General features: G+C 44.3%; 1 protein-coding gene across 2 annotated transcripts in view; it reads right to left on the reverse strand.

Moving 5' to 3' along the window:
* The window catches only part of ankrd44 (ankyrin repeat domain 44), a 266,596-nt gene that overhangs the window by 149,909 nt on the left and 89,374 nt on the right, over positions 1-27,313 (reverse strand). For both annotated transcript variants that reach the window (XM_070875908.1, XM_070875907.1), the window contains exon 2: positions 6,249-6,332. In XM_070875908.1, coding sequence (XP_070732009.1) covers positions 6,249-6,332 — 84 coding nt within the window. The remainder of the gene's footprint in view (positions 1-6,248; positions 6,333-27,313) is intronic.

Consider the following 27,313-nt stretch of genomic DNA (forward strand, 5'->3'; position numbering starts at 1 on the left):
TACGTAACTAACTTGGCGGTGGGTGGGAAGGAGATTAAAAATGTACCTTGCCAATCATTGACTAGAATCCTCAACCAACAGGATTAAAATGGCTTGTCCAGGGTTAAAATGCAAGTGAACTTTCAGTTTATAGCAGGGGTGTTGGTGCATCAAATCACACTGTTTTTTTGCACAATTTGTTCGTGTGTTGTTTACAACTTTGTATTCGTCTCTACAACCAGAGTATGAAAATAATGTACTGTTGAGGTACCTGGCATTTCTGATCCCAGATCTTGAAACCGCACTTAACAGCTCAAGGAAACCTAGCAGATATGGATTTGAACTGAAATGTTGCCCAAAATCTTTTCTCTTTCATTTTTTATTCTCTCAAATGTATTTTCCTACTCACCACACTCTGGGCAGCCACTAATGTCACTCATTAACTAAACACTGGGAAAAATCTCAGGAAACCTATTTTATGAGTCCCCCTCCCAGCGAGGGAGTATCAAGTATCCACTCACTGTTATTGCTTCCCTCTCACTCCAGAACATCCAATCAAGATGGGAACTCCAAGAAAAATTGTGGATATGATCTTGATTGTTACCAAACTTTGGTATACTGTGTTGGCGCACAGACTTGTTTTAAATTTAAATTAGTTCCGTTGCAAATTATTTCATGAAAAATTCTTGGAAACTTTGGGGTCAAGTTTCGGCTGCCCGCTAGAACGGCGCACATCGGAGAGGCCCGCCTAATTTGTAGAACAAAAATTGCGCCGAATACTTACCTCGCGATTCTCAGATAGCTGTAGGCCCAATTCCATCTCGGTGCGGCGCAGCAGGAGCTACTGGGGGCGGAGCTACAGCCCTGCGGCGAAAACAGCGCCGGCAGCTGCGAGCATGCGCAGTGGAGACTGCGCGTGTGCACAGTCGCTGCCGCCGTCCTGTCTCCAGGGCAACGACCCCATCCCTGGCCGAGTGACCTGCGCATCTTACCTTGGCGGCGGGGCCCGCCCGCCTGGCCTCTCGCTGGGGCGGGCCCCACTGGAAGAGTCGGCGGCGGCGGCAGCAGCCCGGCATCGGCTGTGTGCGGGGCATCTTCGTCGTCTTCTCTCTTTCCCGCACTCCCCCCCCATCTTCTTCTGTTCCCCGCCCCCCTTCTTCTTCTTCTCTTCCCCCCCATCTTCTTCTGTTCCCCTCCCATCTTCTTCTCTTCTCCCCCCCCTATCTTCTTCTCTTCTCCCCCCCCCCCCCCCCCCCGCATCTTCTCTTTTCCCCCCCCCCGCCCCCGACCATCTTCTTCTCTTCCTTCCCCCCATCTTCTCCCTGGTGCTGCAGTAGATGAGTAGAAATAATTTATTTATTGAGTGATTTTTATTTTTTTAAATGTTTTAATTCATTTGGATTGATTTATTGGTTTATTTATTTATCATTTATTATTGATGATGGCTCTTTATTTGTAAAAGTGAAGTGTTTAATGTTTGTAAACCACCCCCCCCCCTCCCTGTTCCCTATGCCTGATTTGTAACCTACGCCTGATTTTCTAAGTGTAGGCAAGGTTTTTCTGAGCGTACAAAAATCTACATTCTAAGTTAGTTTGGAGTAAGTTTTTCCTGCCTAAACTTGCAAAACAGGCGTAAGTGGCCGGACACGGCCCCTTTTGGAAAAAAAAATCTGTTCGAAAATGAAACTGTCCTAGCTCACTAGAACTGGAGCAAACTAAAGGCCGAGAATTGCAATTTCTAAGATACTCCATTTTAAACTAGTTGCTCCAAAAAAATAGGGGCAATTCAGGCCGAAACTTGAGCCCTTTGAGTCAGTAAATGCACTGACCACTGTGGAACTACTATACAGACCAGTGTTGTGCTGCGTTAGGTGATCTCAGCCTGGCTTCTTATTTATTAAGTTAAAAGCTCTGAAAATTACAGTTGCAATGAAGATTTAACAATTACTGATAATTCTAATGTAATTAATAGCACGAACAAGACATGAACTGAGTTACAAAGTAATTAGGTCAGACTAAAGTTGGTAATGCAAACAGAGACAAACTAAACCATACAGGCAAGAACAAGGTTAAGCTGGTAACTATGGCCCCAAGTTTCCACACGCGGCAAAACAGGCGCCCCTCCGAGCTGGGCGCCCGTTTTTCGCGCCGAAAACGGCGCCTGAAAAAAACCGCACTATTCTCGAGCGCTTTGCAGCTCGATGTCTGCTTGGCGCGGCGCACAGGGGGCGGAGCCTACCACTCGCGCCGATTTTGTAAGTAGGAGGGGGAGGGTACAATTTAAATGAGTTTTTATCGTGCCGGCAACCTTGCGCGTGCGCGTTGGAGCGTTCGCGCATGCGCAGTCTGAAGTAAACATTGGCACTCGGCCATTTTAAAAAGTGCTGCAGAAAAAGTGAAAATTTATTTATTGAACCCTTGCATTTTAATTTTCTTGATATTTCTGTGTGTGAGGGTGAGGGAGTGCATTCTGTAATTAAAGATAGATTGTGATAAATGGGACACATGCACTTGTTTGAGACTATTCAAATTCTTTGTAACTGTTCAATTTTTAACATTTTTTAATAAAACCACATTGCCCTTCCATGATCAGCACTGAGGCTTCTTGCAGCTTTCTCCCTCCCTCCCCGCCCCCTGCCGTCGGTCGGTCCCGACGGCAAACCGCTGCCTGAAAGGCCTGCCTGAAGCACTTTCACACAGGCAGGAACATGATTTATTTAATCTTTTCTTTGCTTATAAATTTTTATTCAGGTTGGATTTATTTGTATAATATTTGTATAAGTATAACTAAGGATTTATTGTAGAATTTAATGACTTCCCTTCTCCCCCCCCTTGTTCCCGACGCCTAATTTGTAACCTGCGCCTGATTTTTTAATGTGTAGACAAGGTTTTTTCAAGCCTACAAAAATCTTCACTTGCTCCATTCTAAGTTAGTTTGGAGTACGTTTTCACTGTGGAAACTTTCAAATCAGGCGTCAGTGGCCGGACACGCCCCCTTTTGAAAAAAAAATTCTGTTCAAAAGTGAAACTGTTCTACCTGACTAGAACTGCAGAAAACTTAAATGTGGAGAACTCCGATTTCTAAGATACTCCGTTCTCCACCAGTTGCTCCTAAAAATCAGGAGCAAATCATGTGGAAACTTGGGGCCTATAATTCTAGATCAGCTTGTTTTGAGCAGACCTGAATATGAAGAAGCCCAGTTTCAATTTACAATTGCCTGATATTCAGAGGTGGGACTTTGATTTGCCATTTTTGGTGTACCGACCAGGGAGCATCATGGAAAGCAGCCATAGAAATGCCTGCGGGTTGGACAAGTCTTCTCTCCGATCAATTAAAGGGAGCAACAGTAACAGCACAATAGTGAAGTATGTTTGAGTTCCAAGATGCAGTGGGAGAGTGACAACTTTGTGCTAACATCATTACCCATTGGTTATCAACATCTATATAGTACCAGGGTGAAACACTGATCAAAGACTAGCCACCTCTACATGGTGCGGACATGGTTAAGAAAGGGTCAACCAAGACACTCATACACTTCATAATTACTCATTACCAAGGAACTTTCAATTAAGGAAATGGTGTATAGCATGGGGAAATGAGAATGTGGTGGGTGGGCGGGGGTGAGGGGGTGGTGTGGGAGGAAAAACCTAAAGGCTTTCGCTAGAAAAATTACATTGCAGTGCAGTGTACATCACTCGATCACAAAATGAGGTCGGCCATTCGGACCACCTTTGCTCATCAATTCAGGAAAATAAAGTGGATTATTCCCCTTAATAACATTTAACTGGTTCTTGATTGAATCTAATCTTTTTGTTTCCACTACCTCAACTTTCAAGATGAGCATTGCAATGCGGATCAGCATGACGTTTTTCCTAACGTCAGCCCTAAATTGACCTTTTCACTAATTTTAGTCTCTGCTTATTAGTCTCCTTATTTTACTGTTTTGGCATGCTCAGGGCACCATTTAAAGAAGTGGAGGGAGTTCTGCTGAGATCCTGGCAAAAAGTCTACTAATCTACACCACCAAAAAACAAATAACTGGTCATTTATCTCCTTTGCTGTTTGGACGACGTTGCTGCATACAACTGGCTTCCATGATTGGCCATATGACTCCAATTCAAGTAATTCATTGGTTGTGAAGCACTCTGAGGATGTGAAAGGTGCTATATAAATGCAAGGTCTTTCCCTTGAAGTATTGCAATAGATTTGCTTTATCTATTTAATGTAACTATGCAAGAGCCCTTTCAGGCACCTCTTTTTAAACACAAAAAAGTCCCAGCTTCTCCCGCCTTTTGTCTATGCTCAATCCTCAGACACTAGGGTTATCAATACTTATTAAAACTTCACTACAGATGCAATTATCAGAGCTTTTTATTATATAATATATAATAACATAAAACATAAAAAGCTAGGCTTTCCCAACAGATCAATGAGTTAAGCCACTGAATAAGAAAGAATTTTGCATTTATTTATGTAGCCATTACATCCTGAAGACATCCCAAAGCACTTGCAGCTAATAAATTACTTTTCAAGTGCAGTAGCTGTTATATAGGCAAATACAACAACTATTTTGCAAAGCAAATTCCCACAAGCTGCAAGTAGGATAAATGTCTATCCAGCACTCCCTCAATGCTATACTGATGTGTCAGTCTCGATTCAGTGCTCAAATCTTGGGAGTGGGAAGTGAACACATGAACTTCTAACTCAGAGGTGAGAAGGTTCCCAATTAAGCCAAGCTGACAGTAGTTGAGTCATAGAGACCAGGAAGATCCCGGTGTATTTGCTGATTCTGCAAATCTCAGTCTGGGTTGCAACACAGGAGCTCCAATATGCCTCAGCACCTCAAGATTCATCATCATATAGGCGGTCCCTCATAGAGGATGACTTGCTTCCACGCCAAAAAGGGATGAGTTCACAGGTGTTTCAATAAAGGACCTAATATTCCAGGTCCCGAACTACATGTTGAAGCGTGGAAGATGTTGGTGCATGGATTTTTTTTAACGTGTGGTGGCCGTTGCACACCAGCCACCACGCGGTTTGACAGTGCTAGGTCTTGGTCCAGTGGCAAGAATTAACCAAGACGAGTGAAGACCAGCTCTGCTGCATGGACCTAGTGCGCACACATATCGCAGTGTGGGCTGGCCCATGTTGTCCCTGGGCCCTTGCCTCTTCTGGGCCCCGAACGCCAAACTGTGGCCTGAAAGAAGGAGCAGCGTGGAGCATACCACTTCATGGTACAGCGCGTGCTGGTGCAAGAGAGCAACGGCTATGAAGAGGGTGACTGGATTGGACATCATGAAAATCCAGGTTGGTGATCGGAGCGCGGGCAGGTACATCAGGAGCGGCGAGGTCAGGGCGAAGAGATTGTGGAGCGACGTGATTGGGGCCCTAGAGAGGCGGGAGTTTAGGACCTCAAGATTTGGGAGGGGGGGGGTGCCGGGGCGGGGGTGACTGTCAGCCAGGCATCACATTCTAAATTGTTCTTCATTGACCTTTGCTGGAAAGATGTTTGTGATTGCTAGTTGAGGACAGGGTTCAGCTTGGCTGTGATGCCTCCCACACTAAAATGGCCTGCCGACACACTGCTAAGCCTTAGACATAAATAATATTCAGTTAGCCAAGGTGGCAAAGTGTGACTGTTGCCATGGAACAACAAGCAAGAAATCAGTACCTTTGGAACTGGCCAGAAGAGCCAGATGAGGAGAAAAAGGGTGACATAATGACATATTAATGTTAAAATACTTAACATGAATTCTTAAAATGAATCTTGTATATTTATCCCTTCAAATGGATCGCTGAACAGACAAATTCCTAATCATAGAACAAATTCTCCATTAGGTACATTACATGCAAATGAATCGGGTGCATGGTGGCTTTTGTACAATAGTACCCGATTTAGGTGATAAATAGGTTCAATCATTAGGCCCACAAATTTCATGGCCACATTGTAAATTAGATTTCAAACCACAAACCTCCAACAGTATAGAGAGAAATCTAATTCCAACAGTATTTACTCAAGTATTTGGCAAACTATTCTTGGAACGAATAATAAATGTCAGCTAAATATAACCAATGAAAAACACCCTGGGTCTTGCCAACATGCACTTAGGTTTGCAAACCCTGCAACATTTGACACTGGTATCCAATCAGTTGAAGTTGACCAACATTCATCAGAAATACCCAGATTTCTCAGTCCAATACTATGGACTAGTCAATAAAGTGTGTGTTCTGGAAATACATTTTTGGCATAACCTTAACAGTGACCTACCAAAGCATTGACATCTTCAGTTTTATAAATCAACATCCTCACTTCATCAGGATCACCATTAAATATTGCTTGGACCAACGAAGGCTAGGAGAGAAAAAAAGTGAACAATTTCTTTTTGTATTTGGTAACTTGACATTATTTAGAAAATATATATATACACAAGTTCAAATAAATCAAATGTCTGTAGTGCATTAAACAAAAATTGCCTCAATAGTCCTAAAAAAATTAATTTAACACATGGTCAATAAGGAATGCAAAATTAATTATCGTGAAACCAAAATGGTGAAGAAAGAAAAACAATCTGGGCCACGTGATCCCAGGCTGCACATACGCTACTGGAATACGTGGGTCCCTATGCTGGACTGTGCAGCAAGGCCTCGAAGTGAAAATCTACGTTCCTCCGGGACCACCAAGTACTTTCGTTAAAAAACATTTTGGTCGGAGGTATCTGCCTGTAGGAAGCCTCCGACCGCAATTTCTGCGCCAATATTTGACCACATAGATCTGCAAATGTTTCAGAATGGAATAATGACAATGCATTTTCAACTCTGGTATTGTTTCCCATCAATAAAGGTGGAAGCTCACAAGTTTGATAATTTGAGAGTGCACATCCTGTAAGACTCCAGAATTCGTGGAACCGCTCCCCCCCCACCCACCCCCGCCCCCGCCAGTGTTTGGACTCACTGAAAAAGAAATTCGATTGGGGACTATTAAACAGAAAGCTTGGGATCCTAAAATGCATATGGAAGAAATCTACGAGTTTTCACCAAGTTTGGGATTTTAAAAGGCATGTTGGATCTGTGAGGAAAAAGGCTACAAAACCAGGGGATGGGATTGACCTCTGTAAAGCCAGTTTGGATATTGGAGTTAATCAAATTGTCTGGGGGAACTGTTTAACCTCAGTCAGCCTCCCAGAAAACATTAAACAATCGAGCATGGAAGAAACATTATCCACCCCACCCACAGGATCCAAATGTCACATACATATTTCAACACCTTTTCAACAGGCATAGAAATATCTGGCTCAGGCCAGGCTTCCCGAAGCAAAAGCAGTGCTATCACAATTGGCAAGAGCTTATCAACTCAGAAAAGTCTATCAATGCCAGATTAAAACAATCAATCAAGTTTCAGTTAGCTGGGCAGCAAAACTTAAACAAAAGAAACGATAGATTTGGCACGAAGATTAAACAGCCTCTCAGAGTATAACTAAGGGCCTATTGTACCAAGACTATTCTATTCTGAGAAAAACTCTATTCTGACCATCACAGGAAGAACCATTCTGACCATCACTTCGGAACAAAATCAAGATCGAGAGCACATGGCGAGAAATCGCAGGAAGAAACATCGCGACATCGGAGAAAAGAACTTCAAAAACCAATCAGTGGAACATCAATACCAACTGGCTTCATACGCAGCAGAGGTCTTCTACCACGTCCGGGGTACGGTGAGGCAAACCGGCTATAACCATAGAACCCCAAAACCGTGAAACAGCCCTGGCTGTCAAAGGAAAGGATCTGGTGAGCATGAATCCCTGGAGCCCTAGAGTTTGACCCAGTTAAAGAGTAAGTGGGAGGTGGGAGATATTTCTGATGTGTTTATTACCTGTAATAAAGTATTCTCCATTGTTTAGAACCTTTTTGGAAGATTTTAGTTTTATTGGAGTGTATTTGTGTTATTCGCTTTCTTGAATAAAACCCATACCTTCTTTGTACAAAACAGTTGTCTGTTGCACTTTATCACACCCTGATAATAAATCCAAGCTCGAGAACCAGGGAGTGGGAGCAACTTGCAACCACTCTGGTCAGGAAGGCAAACTGACAGACCCGCCACCCCCTACAACCAAGTAATTAGGTTTACTTAAAAATGCTATACTGTACTAAGGTGACAACGAAATAGGTAATGTTGTGCATCTGTAAAGCTTGCACTCCCATGTTCCGCCACCACAGAACACATTCCCTGAAGTCCCAAGGGATCCCAGCATTCCAGCCGGCCCCGAAGGCCTGTTCCTCACTGTGGAGTGTCTTAATAAAGACTGAGGTCACTGTTACTTTAAGCTCCCTGTGTGCAGTCTGATCAGTGTTCGGAACACAACAACTGGTGACGAGGATACAGATCCAACACAAAGATGTAGCAAACTGTGGGCATCCTGGAGAAGATCTCAGAGGGTGAGGACAGGGAAGCCTATAATCGAAAGGCGAGACCAGTACTTTGTAGCCAACGAGCTGGACAGAGAAGGAAGCGCTGCAAAAAGGAGAGCGGTCCTCCTCACAGCCTGCGGGGCACTGACGTACAACCTCATGAAAAATCTTCTGGCTCTGGTGAAACCAACAGCTAAGTCATATGAGGAGCTATGTACACTGGTTCGGGAGCATCTTAACCCGAGGGAGAGTGTGCTGATGGCGAGGTATCGGTTCTATACGTGCCAGCGATCTGAAGGTCAGGAAGTGGCGAGCTGCGTCGCCAAGCTAAGGCGACTTTTGCAGGACAATGTGAGTTTGATGGCTACCTGGAGCAAATGCTCAGAGACTTTTTTATACTGGGCACTGGCCACGAGACCATCCTACGAAAACATTTGACTGTGGAAACACCGACCTTCAGTAAGGCACAGGCGTTTATGTCCACCAGTGATAACACCAAACAAATCTCTCAGCACACAAGTGCTAGCAATGTTCATAAATTAACTGGAACTATGTTTGCGAGCAGAAATGTACAGGGCAGAAACCACGAGTCTGCAACTGCCAGCAGGCCTCAGGTGACCCAGATGACTCAGAGTCCCCAACAAAGGAAGGTAATTCACACCTTGTTGGCGTTGTGGAGGCTTCCATTCAGCCTATTCATGCCGCTTCAAAGGGTATGTTTGCAAGAGCTGTGGAACAATGGGGCACCTCCAACGAGCTTGCAAACGAGCCGCAAGCTCTGCAAAACCTGCTAACCACCACGTGGCAGAGGAAGATTGGTCCATGGTGGATCAAAGCAATTTCAAGCCTCAGAGAGAGGAGGCAGATGCTGAAGTACACGGGGTGCACACATTTTCGACGAAATGTTCACCTATAATGCTAAATGTAAAATTGAATGGCTTACCGTAGCCATGGAACTGGACACTGGTGCTAGCCAATCCATCATGAGTAAAAAGATGTTTGAGAGACTGTGGTGCAACAAGGCATTCAGACCAGCCCCGAGTCCCATCCACACGAAACTGAGAACATACACCAAAGAGTTTATCACTGTCCTGGGCAGCGCCGTGGTCAAGGTCACCCATGAGGGCACGGTGCACGAACTGCCACTCTGGATTGTCCCAGGCGATGGCTTCACACTGTTTGGAAGGAGCTGGCTGGGCAAAATCCGCTGGAACTGGGATGACATCCGAGCGCTATCACATGTCGATGAGGCCTCATGTACCCAGGTTCTGAATTTCCTTCCCTTTTTGAGCCAGGCATTGGAAACTTTTCCGGGGCGAAGGTGTGGATCCACTTGGTCCCAGTGCTACGACCCATTCACGACAAGGCGCGAGCGGTACCTCACATGCTGAGGGAGAGAGTGGAAATCGAGCTAAACAGGTTGCAACGTGAGGGCATCATCTCCCCAGTGGAATTCAGCGAGTGGGCCAGTACTCAAAAGTGATGGCACGGTTAGGATTTGCGGCGATTATAAAGTAACTATTAATCATTTCTCGCTACACAACCAATACCCGCTACCTAAGGCAGACGACCTATTTGCGACGCTGGCAGGAGGCAAGACGTTCACCAAGCTCGACCTGACTTTGGCCTACGTGACGCAGGAGCTGGAAGACTCTTCGAAGGGCCTCACCTGCATCAACACGCACAAGGGACTGTTCATCTACAACAGATGCCCGTTTGGAATTCGGTCAGCTGCAGTGACCTTCCAGAGAAACATGGAGAGCCTACTCAAGTCAGTACCACGCACGGTGGTTTTTCAGGACGACATATTGGTCACGGGTCGGGACACCGTCAAGCACCTACAAAGCCTGGAGGAGGTCCTCCCGCGACTGGATCGCGTAGGGCTGCGGCTGAAGAGGTCGAAATGCGTCTTCATGGCAACACAAGTGGAGTTTTTGGGGAGAAAGATCGCGGCAAACGGCATTCGGCCCACAGACGCCAAGACAGAGGCTATCAGGAACGCGCCCAGGCCACAGAACGTCACGGAGCTGCGGTCATTCCAGAGACTCAACTATTTTGGTAACTTCCTACCGGGGTTAAGCACCCTCTTAAAGCCCCTACATGTGTTATTGCGTAACGGTGACAACTGGGTATGAGGAAAAAACCAAGTAATTGCTTTTGAGAAAGCCAGAAACATTTTATGCTCCAACAAGCTGCTTGTATTGTATAACCCATGTAAAAGACTTGTGCTAGCATGTGATGCGTTGTCGTACGGAGTCGGGTGTGTATTACAACAAGCTAACGTTGCGGGGAAGTTGCAACCTGTCGCCTATGCCTCCAGGAGCTTGTCTAAGGCCGAGAGGGCCTACAGCATGATTGAGAAAGAGGTATTAGCGTGTGTGTTTGGGGTAAAGAAAATGTATCAATACCTGTTTGGCCTCAAATTTGAGCTGGAAACCGATCACAAGCCCCTCATATCCCTGTTCGCTGAAAACAAAGGGATAAATACTAATGCCTCAGCCCGCATACAAAGGTGGGCACTCGCGCTATCAGCGTATAACTGTACCATCCGCCACAGGCCAGGCACCGTGAACTGTGCGGATGCTCTCAGTCGGCTACCATTGCCCACCACGGGGGTAGAAACTTGTTGATGGTGGTGCAGCCTGCAAACTTGTTGATGGTGGTGCAGCCCACAGACTTGTTGATGGTGGTGCAGCCCACAGACTTGTTGATGGTCATGGAAGCGTTTGAAAATGATAAATCACCTGTCACGGCCCGCCAGATTGGGACTTGGACCAGCCAAGATCCTCTGCTGTCCCGAGTAAAAAAACTGTGTACTGCATGGGAGCTGGGCCAGCATCCCCATTGAAATGCACGAGCTAATCAAGCCGTTCCAGCGGCGAAAGGGCGAGCTGTCCATTCAGACAGACTGCCTGTTGTGGGGTAACCGCGTAGTGCTACCCAAAAAGGGCAGGGAGATGTTCACCTCCGATCTCCACAGCACACACCCGGGTATAGTAATGATGAAACCGATAGCCAGATCCCACGTGTGGTGGCCCTGTATCGACTCTGACTTAAGAGTCCTGTGTACGGCAAGGCAGGATGTGTGCTCAGTTGAGCCAACGTGCTCAGAGAGGCACCACTAAGTTTGTGGTCCTGGCCCTCCAGACCATGGTCGAGGATCCATGTCGACTATGCGGGCCCGTTTCTCAGTAAAATGTTCCTGGTGGTGGTGGATGCTTTTTCAAAATGGATTGAATGTGAAATAATGTCGGAAAGCACCGCCACCGCCACCATTGAAAGCCTGAGGGCCATGTTTGCCACCCACGGCCTGCCTGACATACTGGTCACTGACAACAGGCCATGTTTCACCAGTGCCGAATTTAAAGAATTCATGACCCGCAATGGGATCAAACATGTCACCTCGGCCCCGTTTAAACCAGCCTTCAATGGGCAGGCAGACCGGGCAGTACAAACCATCAAACAGAGCCTTAAACAAGTCACAGAAGGCTCACTCCAAACCCGCCTGTCCCGAGTACTGCTCAGCTACCGCACGAGACCCCACTCGCTCATGAAAAGGACACTTAAAACCAGACTCTTGCAGGTTCACCCCAACCTCCATGATCAGATAGGGAGCAGGCGGCAGCAACAAAATGTAAACGATGGTCGCGCCACTGTGTCATGGGAAATTGATCTGAATGACCCTATGTATGTGCTAAACTATGGACATGGTCCCAAGTGGATCGCGGGCGCGCTGATAGCTAAATAAGGGAGTAGGGTATTTGTAGTCAAACTAGACAATGGACAGATTTGAAGAAAGCACCTGGACCAAACGAGGCTGCGGTTCACAGACTGCCCTGAACAACCCACAGCAGGCACCACCTTTTTCGAGCCCACAACACACACACACAAAGGATCACCACCCCGGACCAGGAAATTGAACCCATCACGCCCAACAGGCCAGCAAGACCTGGCTCACCCAGCAGCCCTGCAGGGCCAACAACACACCAGCCCAGCGAGGGCACAGCCAACACACCAGAACGGACACTTGTACCGAGGCGGTCTACCAAGGAAAGAAAGGCTCCCGACCGCCTCACCTTGTAAATAGTTTTCACTTTGACTTTGGGGTGGGGGGGGGGGGGGGGCAGGGAGTGTATCTGTAAAGTATGCACTCCCATGTTGCGCCACCAGGGAGCGCAACTCCTGAAGTTCCAAGAGATCCCAGCATCCCTTGGGAGCACTGTATATAAGCCAGCCCCCTAAGGCTTGTTCCTCACTCTGGGGTGTCTTATTAAGGACTCAGGTCACAATTACTTTAACCTCCCTGTGTGCAGCTTCATCTGTGTTCGGAACACAATAGGTAATCCTGATGATTAATTTCCTCCCACTTTTTTTAGCATGGTCTGATTCTGTCCACTTACACAAAAATGAGTCTGACAGCATTTCTTTTTCGCTATTGTACATTTATCCAAGATAAATTTCCTGTGAACTGATTTAATGCTGCAAGATAAAGATAGAGGTTTATATTTTGTTGCTAGGATGTTAGAAACATAGAAAATAGCAGTGGTAGGCTATTCGGCCCTTCGAGTCTGCACCACCATTCAGCTAGAGCTGATCCTCTAGCTCAACAGCATATTCCCACTTTTTCCCCATACCCCTTGATGCCTTTTGTTTCTCGAAATCTATCTATCTCCCTCTTAAATATATTCAGAGACTTAGCCTCCACAGTTTTCTGTGTAGAGAGTTCCACAGGTTCACCACCCTGAGTAAAAACATTTCTCTTCATCTCGGTCCTAAATTTCCTACCCTGTATCCTGAGACTATGACCCCTTGTTCTAGACTTCCCAGTCAGGGAAACATCCTCCCCGCATCCAGTCTATCCAACCCAGTCAGAATTTTATATGTTTCAATGAGATCCCCTCTCATTCTTCTAAACACTAGTGAATACAGGCCTAATCGACCCATCTCTCCTCATACGACAGTCCTGCCATCCCAGGAATCAGTCTGGTGAACCTTCGCTGCATTCCCTCTGTGGCAAGTATATCCTTTCTTCGCTAAGGAGACCAAAACGGCACACAATACTCCAGGTGCGGTCTCACCAAAGCCCTGTATAACTGTTGCAAGACATCCTTGTTCCTGTACTCAAATCCTCTTGCAATGAAGGCCAACATACCATTTGCCTTCCTAACTGCTTGCTGCACCTGCATGTTTGCTTTCAATGACTGGTGTACAAGGACACCCAGGTCCTTCTGTACATCGACACTTCGCAAGCCATCACCATTTAAATAATACTTTGTTTTAAGCCAGTTTTTGGTGTTAGGTACTTGCTGAATAAAATGTTACTTAGGACTACTAGTACAGCACGAATGAAATAGCTCAAACTACTATACATTAAACATATGCATCTATCTTCCCATAGAATTCTGTGTTTGAACTCTTTGATAAAGAGAAGTCTGTAATATGGGAAACAGTGAACTATGTATATTTTAGGAGTTTACCATGTTTATTTTTGACTTGAACCAAAACATGTTTTTAATGTAAAACCCTATCACTAAATCAGTAAATTTACTGAATGTTCTGATGCTTTAGGAATGAACATTATGGATGGTGAAAGCATATTACAGAAATTTTCATGACACCTAAAAGAAATGCCACAACTTATATCATTGGCATATTTTGAATTCCATTAATTTCAACAGTTACATACTTTTCCACCCTGATGCTGCTTTCAAGGTAGAAATTAAAGACTAAAACAATCCCAAACCACAACTGTCCCATTAATTACAGCGTCAGAATCAAACATGCAACACAGGAAATACTGAAAAAGAAAAACTACAAACCATATACAGAATTAAATCAACTATTACAAAGCAGCGCTAATGCTAGTAAAAAGTCATAGTTTTCTATAATAAGTGGATTGTTCGCTACTTCACAGGCTAGTTAAATTGTATTAAACTTAAAAGTAGAGAACAAATTTGAAATTTGTGTGATTTTTCAAATGAAGTTTCTAATCCCCAAAACAAAAGAAAATGTACAACATTAAGTCAAGTACAAAATTAATAAAAACCAGTTCAGCACTAGCTGAGTCAACATAGAAACTAATTCAGAAAACTATGGGCCCGAATTTCACCGAGTTGCACTGTTTTTTTTGGTGTAACTAGAGTTTTCTGGTGTATCTTTTAAGTTGCAAATATGGCCATTTAATTTGCGCCAGTGTAAGTGAGTTAGTTCGGCTTTTTGTTAGGTCAGTTTTTTTTTAAAAAAAGGGGGCATGCCCAGCCACTTACACCATTTATGCCAATTTGGCCAGAAAAAAGTTGTACTAAACTAACTTAGGGCAGCTTATGTGTCCACTTTTGTCCGCACAGAAAGACCTTACTTACAGTTAAGGAATCGGTGCAAGTAACTACATTTAAAGTACCACCAAGCACCAAACAAAGCACAAGCAGTAATAAGCAATTAATTAACAAATAAAATAGAAGCAACACTGCACCTAAAGCACCAAGACCAAAGTAATAAACAATAAATAAAAAATAAAAAAATAGAAGGAACCCTGCACCTAAACAGTATTTCAAGCACCAAACAAAGCACAAGCAGTAATAACCATTCAATAAAAACTAAAGAACTGAAGTAAATAATTAAATTAACAAAATTAATAAAGAGCTGAAGTAAATCCGATCTTCGGCCTGGGATAGGGGAGGGAAAACGCAGCTGCCACCCCACCGACTTTCAACCCTTTTCAGGTGGGAATTTTTCCCTTTTTGCCCACTGACATCTTCAAAGAGCTTCACACATAAATTATTTGCAATACAACCAAACCGCATGTTGCTGGTTATTTATTGAGACACAGGATAGGATGTAGGTTAAGCACATGGCTGTCACTGTATATGCGCTTCTTTAACATGACAAGACCGCCACCCAACCAAACGAACGCAAAGCCAGCCTAGCATGACAAGCGATGTCGCTACACGACAAGCTATCCTCGGTCCAAACCACTAGACTGCAGCCAAAGACAACCAACCTCTCCCCCATCTCTCTCGCCCTGATCAAAACTCAGTCGCACCAACCTGTTTCTTGCAGCCCTCAGCAGCCGGCCTGTGGGGCAGGCCATTCAGCCTGGGATAGGGGCTGGATGCGTTCTGCAGGCATCATCATCACAATCATGGGACGGAGCTACTGCGCATGTATGACTCCTCTACTGCGCACACGCGCAGCTGCCGGCACTGTTTTCGGCACAGGGCTGTAGCTCCGCCCCCCACTCCACGAGGAGCGCCGCGCCAGGACCCGGAACACACAGCAGAGCGACCAGAATCGTGAGTAAGTTTTTCGGCGCCATTTCCAATGCGCAAAGTCGGTGCATCTCGGAAGAGTGTGCCGAAAAAAGGGGTTGGGGAAATTTGGGCCCAATGTACTGTCTCCAGTAATAAGAGCCCAATTAAAAACATTCACAATTAAAAGTTGTGACAATTGGGCACCCTATATGGACAAACTATTGCATATTGTTTTCATAAATTTGATCCAGTATCATCCAATAACAACTTGTATTTATATAGCGCCTTTAATGTAATAAAATGTCCCAAGGCACTTCACAGGAGCGTTACCAAACAAAATTTGACACCCAGTCAGATAAGGAAATATTAGGGCAGAAAGACTAGGTTTTAAGAAGTGTCTTAAAGAAGGAAAGAGAGGTAGAGAAGCAAAGAGTTTCAGGGAGGGAATTTCAGAGCTGAGAGCTTCAGCAGAAGGCACAGCCGCCAATGGTGGAGCTATTAAAATCCGGGTGCGCAAGAGGCCAGAATTAGAGGAGCACAGATATCTGAGAGGGTTGTGGAGGAGATTACAGAGATAGGGAGGGGCAAAACCATGGACAGATTTGAAAAAGAGGATTAGAATTTTCAAAGCGACGCGTTGCTTGACTGAGAGAACGTGAACACACTACATTTCAGCCAGGAGTATTCCTTCAGAACAGCAACCTTATTCCAAAAAACCTCTCAACAGGGTCAGATTTCACTTCAATTACAGAGTGCACTACTGTTTATCTGTACTTTGCTTCTGCAGGGACAATGCAATGTTTGTGTTACTAATTCATGCCTCATGGGTTTGTTCAAATTTTGGTGACCAATGAGCAAGCCAACATTGTTTCGGATTCTCTATCTAAGTGAGCAGACAAGAAAAAGAAAATCACTTCAGTAAACTTATCCTTGTTTATAAATCTTGAGTTTGTGCATATTGTAACACAACTACATATATTGCCAAAAAAACTGCATCTCGTCTCACTGGACATGTTTATATAAATGTTTTCATTTACATGTTTGCTGATTCCACCATCCCATTTTAAGAAATGAAATGGCTCCCCTTGGTCAGGAAGGACTATGGGGAATACCACAATAATCAGACACAGTACATTATAGCTGATCTTCCAAAAACTGTGTCGCAAGGCTTAGGTAATTGGCCCGGAATTTGTCATCAGCGGCAAGGCAACGGCGATCGCCACTGACCTCGAAGAAAGCTGCCCCCAAAGATGTAGTGATCTCTATGGCATCAATTTCACCTCTCCCGACCTTAATTTGAATCTGGGGCCAAATCAAATGAATCACCAGTGTCCAGCAACAGTGATGTCATCAAGTTAGCTCAGCAGCCAATCACATTGAAGAATTCTCACAGACAGCAAACCAGGAAGTAAAATGCACAGACTGTCATTTACTTTTAATAAATTTTACAGAGAAATAAAGATTGTGACATTCACATCATCATCATCATCATAGGCAGTCCCTCAGAGTCAAGGATGACTTACTTCCACATTAAAAATGAGTTCTCAGATGACTGTGAAGTCCAATGCGGGAGCTACAGTCTGTCACAGGTTGGACAGGCAGTGGTTGAAAGTACGTTCGTTGAAGTGCTGGTTTTTTGAAGTGCTTGGGTTGCTATGTGCTCCTTCTGCCATATGCACTTGCTCTCCGCTTGCTCCCGGCGAAGAGACTCGAAATATTCAACGCCTCACGGATTATTCTCTTCCATTTTGAATGATCTTGCACCAGTGATTCCCAGGTGGCGGTGGGGATTTTGAACTTCTTCAAGGAGGCCTTGAAGATGTCCTTGAAGCGTTTCCTCTGCCCATCTGGGGCTCATTTGTCGTGTCAGAGCTCTGAGTAGAGCGCTTGCTTTGGGAGTCTCTTATCAGGCATACGGAAGATGTGGCCTGTCCATTGGAGCTGATCGAGCAGTGTCAATGCTTCGGTGCCGAGGATGTTGGCCTGGGCGAGTACACGGACATTGGTGCGCCTATCCTGCCAATGGATTTGCAGGATTTTCCTGAGGCAGCTTTGATGGTACTTCTCCAGTGCTTTGATGTGCTGCTGTATATAGACCATATCACAGAAGCATATATGAGGGCAGGTAACACTATTGCTCTGTAGACCATGAGCTTTGTGCCGGTTTTAAGGTTCGGGTCTTCAAACACTGTTCCTTAAGCGACCAAAGGCTGCGCTGGCACACTGAAGGAGGTGTTGGACCCCATCATCGATGTCTGCCCTTGTTGACAGTAGGCTCCCGAGATACGGAAAATGGTCCACGTTGTCCAAAACCTCATCGTAGATTTTGATAATCAGGGGGCAGTGCTGTGTGGCAGGGGCAGGTTGATAGAGCACCTTTGTTTTATGGATGTTTAGTGTAAGAGCCGTGCTCTCGTGCGCTGTGTTGACGGTGGTTTAGAGTTTGTCCTTCGAGTGAGCGCAGACGCAAGCGTCATCTGCATATTGCAATTCAATGACAGAGGATGGCACAACCTTGGATCTGGACTGAAGGCAACGGAGGTTGAACAGTTTCCCATTTAGAAACATAGAAAATAGGACAAGGAGTAGGCCATTCGGCCCTTCGAGCCTGCACCACCATTCAATAAGATCATGGCTGACCATTCCCTCAGTACCCCTTTCCTGCTTTCTCTCCATACCCCTTGATCCCTTTAGCCGTAAGGGCCACATCTAACTCCCTCTTGAATATATCCAACGAACTGGCATCAACAACTCTCTGCGGTAGGGAATTTCACAGGTTAACAACTCTCTGAATGAAGAAGTTTCTCCTCATCTCAGTCCTAAATAGCCTAAATCTTATATCCTTAGACTGTGTCTCCTGGTTCTGGACTTCCCAAACATCGGGAACACTCTTCCTGCAACTAACCTGTCCAGTCCCGTCAGAAGTTTATATGTTTCTATGAGATTCCCTCTCATCCTTCTAAACTCCAGTGAATAAAGGCCCAGTCGATCCAGTCTCTCCTCATGTGTCAGTCAAGCCATCCCGGGAATCAGTCTGGTGAACCTTCGCTGCACTCCCTCAATAGCAAAAACGTCCTTCCTCAGATTAGGAGACCAAAACTGAACACAATATTCCAGGTGCGGCCTCACCAAGGCCCTGTACAATTGAGTAAGACCTTCCTGCTCCTTTACACAAAATCTCTAGCTATGAAGGCCAACATACCACTTGTCTTCTTCACCGCCTGCTGTACCTGCATGCCAACTTTCAATGACTGATGTATCATGACACCCAGGTCTCGTTGCACCTCTCCTTTTCCTAATCTGCCGCCATTCAGATAATATTCTGCCTTCGTGTTTTTGCCCCCAAAGTGGATAACCTCACATTTATCCACATTATACTGCATCTGCCATGCATTTGCCCACTCACCTAACCTGTCCAAGTCACCCTGCAGCCTCTTAGCATCCTCCTCACAGCTCCCACCGCAACCCAGTTTAGTGTCATCTGCAAACTTGGAGATATTACACTGAATTCCTTCATCTAAATCATTAATGCATATTGTAAAGAGCTGGGGTCATGGCACTGAGCCCTGTGGCACCCCACTAGTCACTGCCTGCCATTCTGAAAAGGATCCGTTTATCCCGACTCTCTGCTTCCTGTCTGCCAACCAGTTCTCTATCCACGTCAGTACATCACCCCCAATACCAAGTGCTTTAATTTTGCACACCAATCTCTTGTGTGGGACCTTGTCAAAAGCCTCTTGAAAGTCCAAATACACCACATCCACTGGTTCTCCCTTGTCCACTCTACTAGTTACATCCTCAAAAAATTCCAGAAGATTTATCAAGCATGATTTCCCTTTTCATAAATCCATGTTGACTTGGACCAATCCTGTCACTGCTTTCCAAATGCGCTGTTATTTCATCTTTAATAATTGATTCCAACATTTTCCCCACTACTGATGTCAGGCTAACCGGTCTATAATTACCCGTTTTCTCTCTCCCTCCTTTTTTAAAAAGTGGTGTTACATTAGCTACCTTCCAGTCCATAGGAACTGATCCAGAGTCGATAGACTGTTGCAAAATGACCACCAATGCATCCACTATTTCTAGGGCCACTTCCTTAAGTACTCTGGGATGCTGACTATCAGGCCCCGGGGATTTAGCGGCCTTCAATCCCATCAATTCCCCGAACATAATTTCCCGCCGAATAAGGATTTCCTTTAGTTCCTCCTTCTCACTAGACCCTCGGTCCCCTTGTACTTCCTGAAGGTTATTTGAGCCTTCCTTCGTGAAGACTGAACCAAAGTATTTGTTCAATTGGTCTGCTATTTCTTTGTTCCCCATTATAAATCCACCTGAATCTGACTGCAAGGGACCTACGTTTGTCTTCATTAATCTTTTTCTCTTCACATATCAATAGAAGCTTTTGCAGTCAGTTTTTATGTTCCCAGCAAGATTCCTCTCGTACTCTATTTTCCCCTTCCTATTTCAACCCTTTGTCCTCCTCTGCTGAATTCTAAATTTCTCCCAGTCCTCAGGTTTGCTGCTTTTTACGGCCAATTTATATGCGTCTTCCTTGGATTTAACAATATCCCTAATTTCCCTTGTTAGCCATGGTTGAGCCACCTTCCCCATTTTATTTTTACTCCAGACAGGGATGTACAATTGTTGAAGTTCATCCATGTGATCTTTAAATGTTTGCCATTGCCTATCCACATTCAACCCTCTAAGTATCATTTGCCAATCTATTCTAGCCAATTCACGCCTCATACCATCGAAGTTACTTTTCCTTAAGTTCAGGACCCTAGTCTCTGAATTAATTGTGTCACTCTCCACCTTAATAAGGAATTCTACCATATTATGGCCATTCTTCCCCAAGGGGCCTCGCACAACAAGATTGCTAATTAGTCCTTTCTCATTACACATCACCCAGTCGAGGATGGCCAGCCCTTTAGTTGGTTCCTCGACATATTGGTCCAGAAAACCATCCCTAATACACTCCAGGAAATCCTCCTCCGTCGTATTGCTACCAGTTTGGTTAGCCCAACCTATATGTTGATTGAAGTCGCCCATGATAACTGCTGTACCTTTATTGCACGCATCCCTAATTTCTTGTTTGATGCTGTCCCCAATCTCACTATTACTGTTTGGTGGTCTGTACACAACTTCTGCTAGCGGTTTCTGCCCTTTGGTATTCCGCAGCTCCGCCCATACAGATTCTACATCATCCAAGCTAATGTCCTTCCTTACTATTGCGCTAATTTCTTCTTTAACTCGCAATGCTACCCCACCTTCTTTTCCTTTCTGTCTATCCTTCCTGAATGTTGAATACCCCTGGATGTTGAGTTCCCAGCCTTGGTCACCCTGGAGCCATTTCTCCGTGATGCCAATGATATCATATTCATTAATTGCTGCCTGTGCAGTTAATTCGTCCACTTTATTACGTATACTCCTCGCATTGAGGCACAGAGCCTTCCAGCTTGTCTTTTTAACACACTTTGCCCTTTTAGAATTTTGCTGCAATGTGGCCTTTTTTGATTTTTGCCTTGGGTTCCTCTGCCCTCCACTTTTACTTTTCTTCTTTCTATCTTTTGCTTCTGCCCCCATTCTACTTCCCTCTGTCTCCCTGTGTAGGTTCCCATCCCCCTGCCATATTAATTTAACCCCTCCCCAACAGCACGAGCAAACACTCCCTCTAGGACATTGGTTCCGGTCCTGCCCAGGTGCAGACCATCCGGTTTGTACTGGTCCCACCTCCCTCAGAACCGGTTCCAATGTCCCAGGAATTTGAATCCCTCCCTTCTGCACCACTCCTCAAGCCACGTATTCATCTGAGCTATCCTGCAATTCCGACTCTGACTAGCACGTGGCACTGGTAGCAATTCTGAGATTACTACATTTGAGGTCCTCATTTTTAATTTAACTCCTAGCTCACTAAATTCACCTTGTAGGACCTCATCCCATTTTTTTTTACCTATATCGTTGGTACCTATATGCACTACGACAACTAGCTGTTCACCCTCCCCCTCCAAAATGTCCTGCAGCCGCTCCGAGACATCCTTGACCCTTGCACCAGGGAGGCAACATACCATCCTGGAGTCTCGATTGCGGCCGCAGAAACGTCCATCTATTCCCCTACCACTATCGCGCTCCCACTCTTTTTCCTCCCCTCCTGTGCAGCAGAGCCACCCACGGTGCCATGAACTTGGTTGCTCTCCCCTGATGAGTCATCCCCCTCAACAGTACCCAAAGCGGTATATCTATTTTGCAGGGGGATGACCACAGGGGACCCCTGCACTTCCTTCTTTCCACTGCTCTTCCTGTTGGTCACCCATCCCCTATCTGCCTGCGTACCCTTTACCTGCGGTGTGGCCAATTCACAAAACGTGCTATTCACGACATCTATTAACTCTGGAGCATTGCGGATGCTCTAAATGTGCATGCGCTAAATCCTGAAGTTGCGGTCAATTTCAGAGGGGTAATGACGGCGAACACTAACAGTTTCGCCATCATGGCTCCCGCAATATCTGGGCCAATATCATAATCTCCATACAAGCACGTCAAGTGATTTACATGGTCATCTTCACCAAGTGTAGAGATATTGTTAATGTAATTAGTTTTTTTACTTGTATGTCATAGATTTCCTATTTAAGCCAGTCAATAATTCAGATCACCCATTCCTTTCACCAATTACTGTGGTCACTGAACTTTTTCGTAACACTCTGCAGAGACAGTCAGTATCCCAATGTAAAACCAGGGTTATAATTATAATACTAGCAGTAGCTATGAGAATACAAGGATTTACACATGAGAAAATCCTATACAGTATATGCATTATAATTGAAAACGTTAGGTGTAACTTGCAATGCTATACCACAAGAAAGAGTTCAGAAGCCGTAAAACTGAGAGAGGGAAATTCAAGCTGTTTACAGATGTCATCTAAATCTGGAGATGTGGAGCTGCATCCTTTACGCTATATATTACAGACAAGTCTGACTGCAGATTTTAAAAATATACATGGTTAACAGTGTCCGGGCAATTTGATCAAACAATTTAGGTGTGGTATAGCACTGATGGGACAGAGAAGTTGGTGCCAGCCATAATATCAGAGGATGGGAACAGATAAGATATCTAAAGAGTGAAAGCTAAACTGAACTAATAATTCTGTGACTAATCATGTGCATGCGTAAGGTTTCTTTGGGAATCTGATGCACTATGGACTGAATTGTAATCATTCACCAAACATTCTCTGCAGAATAAACACGATACCATATATAATGTATCAGTATAGCTTATATACATCATACTGCATATATACAACTGATACAAGCGCATTTCTTGGAAATATATTTTACGTTCACCTTTATTGTTTCATATAAAGTCAGCAATGACCCCCATTATCAACCATCATATAGCAAGTTATTATTTTCACCAATTTATCTATAAACACACAAAAATGGAAAATCACAATCGAAATTGAAAGATAAATTGGATTTTGAAGTTATAAATATATATTACAGACAAGTCTGACCGCAGATTTAAAAAATATACATGGTTAACATTGTCCAGGCAATTTGACCAAACAATTTAAGTGTGATGGAGCACTGATGAGACAGAGAGGTTGATGTCCGCCATTACATGAGAGGATGGGATCGGATAGGATATCTAAAAAGAGTGAAAGCTAAACTGAACTAATAATTCTGTGACTAATTCCGTAATATATAGAACAATGCAAGATTGAAATTCTTATTTTTTGTCCATCTCAGAACTCAAGCCCATATGCTCCACATTAATTCAATGTAATGTTATGCATGAATTGGTTCAAACAGAAACATTAGGAAAATTTAAAAATTTACTTTGAATTATAAATCAGAATTGAATTTAATTTGTCATCTGAGAGAAAGGAGCCACTTAATGAATAATTTATTCACTGCTTATCTGGTTATGTATCCCAAGTCATAAATACTTTGGTTTTTATTACATGTATATTATTTAGTTGTGTTTCATCAAGCAAATATCAACAGCTGACAGTTGCCTTAAGTTTGATATCTCAATTATCTGCTGTCACCTTTTAATGAGTTGAAAGAACTGAAACAAGAATCTTTCATAGAATCATCGAATTATACAAAGTTACATCACGGAAGGAGGCCATTTTGGCTCATCGTGTCCGTGCTGGCCAACAAAGAGTTATCCAGCCTAATCCCACTCTCCAGCTCTTGGTCTGTAGCCCTGTAGGTTACGGAGCTTCAAGTGCACACCCAAGTACTTTTTAAATGTGGTGAGGGTTTCTGCCTGTACCACCCTTTCAGGCAGTGAGTTCCAGACCCCACAACCCTCTGGGTGAAAAAATTTCCCCTCAAAGCCCCTCTAAACTTACCAATTACTTTAAATCCATGCCCCCTGGTTTTTGGCCCCTCTGCTAAGGGAAATAGGTCCTTTCTACCCACTTTATCTCGGCCCCTCATAATTTTATACACCTCAATAAGGTCTCCCCTCAGCCTCCTCTGTTCCAAGGAAAACAAACCTAGCCTATCCAATCTTTCCTCATAGCTAAGATTCTCTACTCCCGGCAACATCCTCGTAAATCTCCTCTGTACCCTCTCTCATGCAATCACATCTTTCATGTAATGTGGTGACCAGAACTGCGCGCAGTACTCTAGCTGCAGCCTAACCAGTGTTTTATACAGTTTGAGCATAACCCTCCTGCTCTTGTATTCTATGCCTCAGCTAATAAAGGCAAGCATCTGTATGCCTTCTTAACCACCTTATCTACCAGGCCTGCTACTTTCACGGATCTGTGGATCTGCACTCCAAGGTCCCTTTGTTCCTCTACACTTCTCAGTGTCCTTCTATTTAATGTGTATTCCCTTTCCTTGTTAGCCCTCCCCAAATGCATTACCTCACACTTCTATGGATTGAATTCCATTTGCCACTGTTCTGCCCACCTGACCAGTTTATTGATAACGTCCTGCAGTCTACAGCTTTCTTCTTCATTATCAACCACGCAGCCAATTTTAGTATCATCTGAAACTTCATACCCCCTATATTCAAGTTCAGATCATTGATGTACACCAAAGGGACCTAGCACTGAGCCTTGCGGAACCCCCCTGGAAACTGCCCTCCAATCACAAAAACACCCATCAACCATTACCTTCTGCCTCCTGTCTCTGAGCCAATTGTGGATCCAACTTGCAACTTGGCCCTGGATCCCAGGGGCTTTTACCTTAGTGACCAGTCTGCCATGTGTAACCTTATCCAAAGCCTTGCAAAAATCATATACATTACATCAAATGCACTACCCTCATCTACCCTCCTTGTTACCTCCTCAAAAAATTCAATCAAGTTTGTTACAGACGACCTTCCCTTAACAAATCTGTGCTGACTATTAATGCATGTCTTTCTAAATGTCCTGTCCCTCAGAATTCTTTCCAATAATTTTCCCATCACCGAGGTTAGGCTGACTGGCCTGTAATTACTTGGTCTATCCCTTTCTCCATTTTTAAACAAAGGTACCACATTAGCAGTCCTCCAGTACCACACCTGAAGCCAGAGAGGATTGGAAAATTATGATCAGGGCCTCTGCTATTTCCTGGAAGACATTTCATCTGGGCCTGGGGATTTATCCACTTTCATAGCTGCTAAACCTTTATACTTCCACTCTCACTATGTTTACTTCATCTAATATTTCACACACCTCCTCCCTGATAGCAATGTCAGCTTCGCCCCTCCTTTGTGAAAACAGTCGCAAAGTATTCAATCCTACCGATGTCTCCCACCTCCACAGATTACCCTTAAGATCTCTAATCGGCCCTACCCTTTCTTTAGTTACCTTCTTACTCTTAATATATTTATGAAACATCTTTGGGTTTCCTTGATTTTACTTGCCTAGACAATACAGCTGATTTAATACTCATGACTCAACCTAGTAATGTCCAATTCCAGAACAGAATCCCTGCCAACAACGTAAAAGTTAGTTTAAAATCGCCAGAAAGTCCTCTTCAAAAATGACAGTACAGATCTGATTGTTCCTTCCATTTCCACTGACCAAGCAATATCATAGAATAATACAGCATCGAAAGAGCCATTCAGCCCATCCTCCATATGCAGGCTCTTAGATCTATGAAAGTGCTATCCAATTAATGCCACTCCCCTGTTCTTTCCCCAGAGCCCTGCACATTTCTCCTTTTCAAGTATATATATATCCAATTTCCTTTTGAAAGTTACTACTGAATCTGCTTCTACCACACTTTCAGGCAGTGCATTCCAAATCATAACAACTCGCTGTGCAAATAAAAATCCTAATCTCCACCAAGATAATTATTTTGCCAATTATCTTAAATCTGTGTCCTCCAGTTATCAACCCTCCTGCCAGTGCAAACAGCTTCGATGAACATAAGAACTAGGAGCCTGCTCCTCCATTTAATATGATGATGGCTGATCTGATCATGGACTCAGGTCCACTTCCGCTCCCCATAACCCCTTATTCCCTTATTGGTTAAGAAACGGTTTATCTCGGTCTTAAATTTATTCAATGACCTAGCTTCCACAGCTCTCTGAGGCAGCCAATTCCAGATTTACAACCCTCCGAGAAGAAATTCTCCTTTTTTACTCTCATCAAAACCCTTCATAATTTTGAACACATCTACAAATCTCCCCATAAACTTCTCTGCTCCAAGGAGAACAATCCCAGCTTACATAGAAAATAGGTGCAGGAGTCGGCCATTCGGCCCTTCGAGTCTGCACCGCCATTCAATAAGATCATGGCTGATCATTCCCTCAGTACCCCTTTCCTGCTTTCTCTCCATACCCCTTGATCCCTTTAGCCGTAAGGGCCATATCTAACTCCCTCTTGAATATATCCAATGAACTGGCATCAACAACTCTCTGCGACACGGAATTCCATAGGTTAACAACTCTCTGAGTGAAGAAGTTTTGCCTCATCTCAGTCCTAAATGGCCTACACCTTATCCTAAGACTATGTCCCCTGGTTCTGGACTTCCCCAACATCGGGAACATTCTTCCCGCATCTAACCTGTCCAGTCCCGTCAGAATCTTACATGTTTCTATGAGATCCCCTCTCATTCTTCTAAACTCCAGTGAATAAAGGCCCAGTTGATCCAGTCTCTCCTCATATGACAGTCCAGCCATCCCTGGAATCAGTCTGGTGAACCTTCGCTGCACTCCCTCAATAGCAAGAATGTCCTTCCTCAGATTAGGAGACCAAAACTGAACACAATATTCCAGGTGAGGCCTCATTAAGGCCCTGTACAACTGCAGTAAGACCTCCCTGCTCCTGTATTCAAATCTCCTAGCTATGAAGGCCTCTTGTCTCTCTCGTCTCTCCACATAACTGAATTCCCTCATCCCATGGCATATAATGGGTTTTGTTGTCAAAATGCATGTACTCTCATTACTAAACTGGAAATATTGCAATATACTTGACACCAAGAATAAAAGGATAGGAAGAAAGGAATTACAGTACTAGACAGTGACAAATCAAGGTTGTAAACTGCAAACATAGTTTGAGCAAATTATAAGCCTCTGAACTCTGGCAGCTACTGATTTAAAATGAGGTGCGGAAAGAGAAAATATACCTCAATTTCGTACGAAACATTTTCAGTAGTTTTCTGTCAGCAGAATAGAAAAATAGAAAGAACTGTTGTTGGCAGCAGAGAGTGACTACAGAATGCTACATATA

Source organism: Pristiophorus japonicus, chromosome 3 (assembly GCF_044704955.1).
Source record: "Pristiophorus japonicus isolate sPriJap1 chromosome 3, sPriJap1.hap1, whole genome shotgun sequence".
In the NCBI taxonomy this organism is placed as follows: domain Eukaryota; kingdom Metazoa; phylum Chordata; class Chondrichthyes; family Pristiophoridae; genus Pristiophorus; species Pristiophorus japonicus.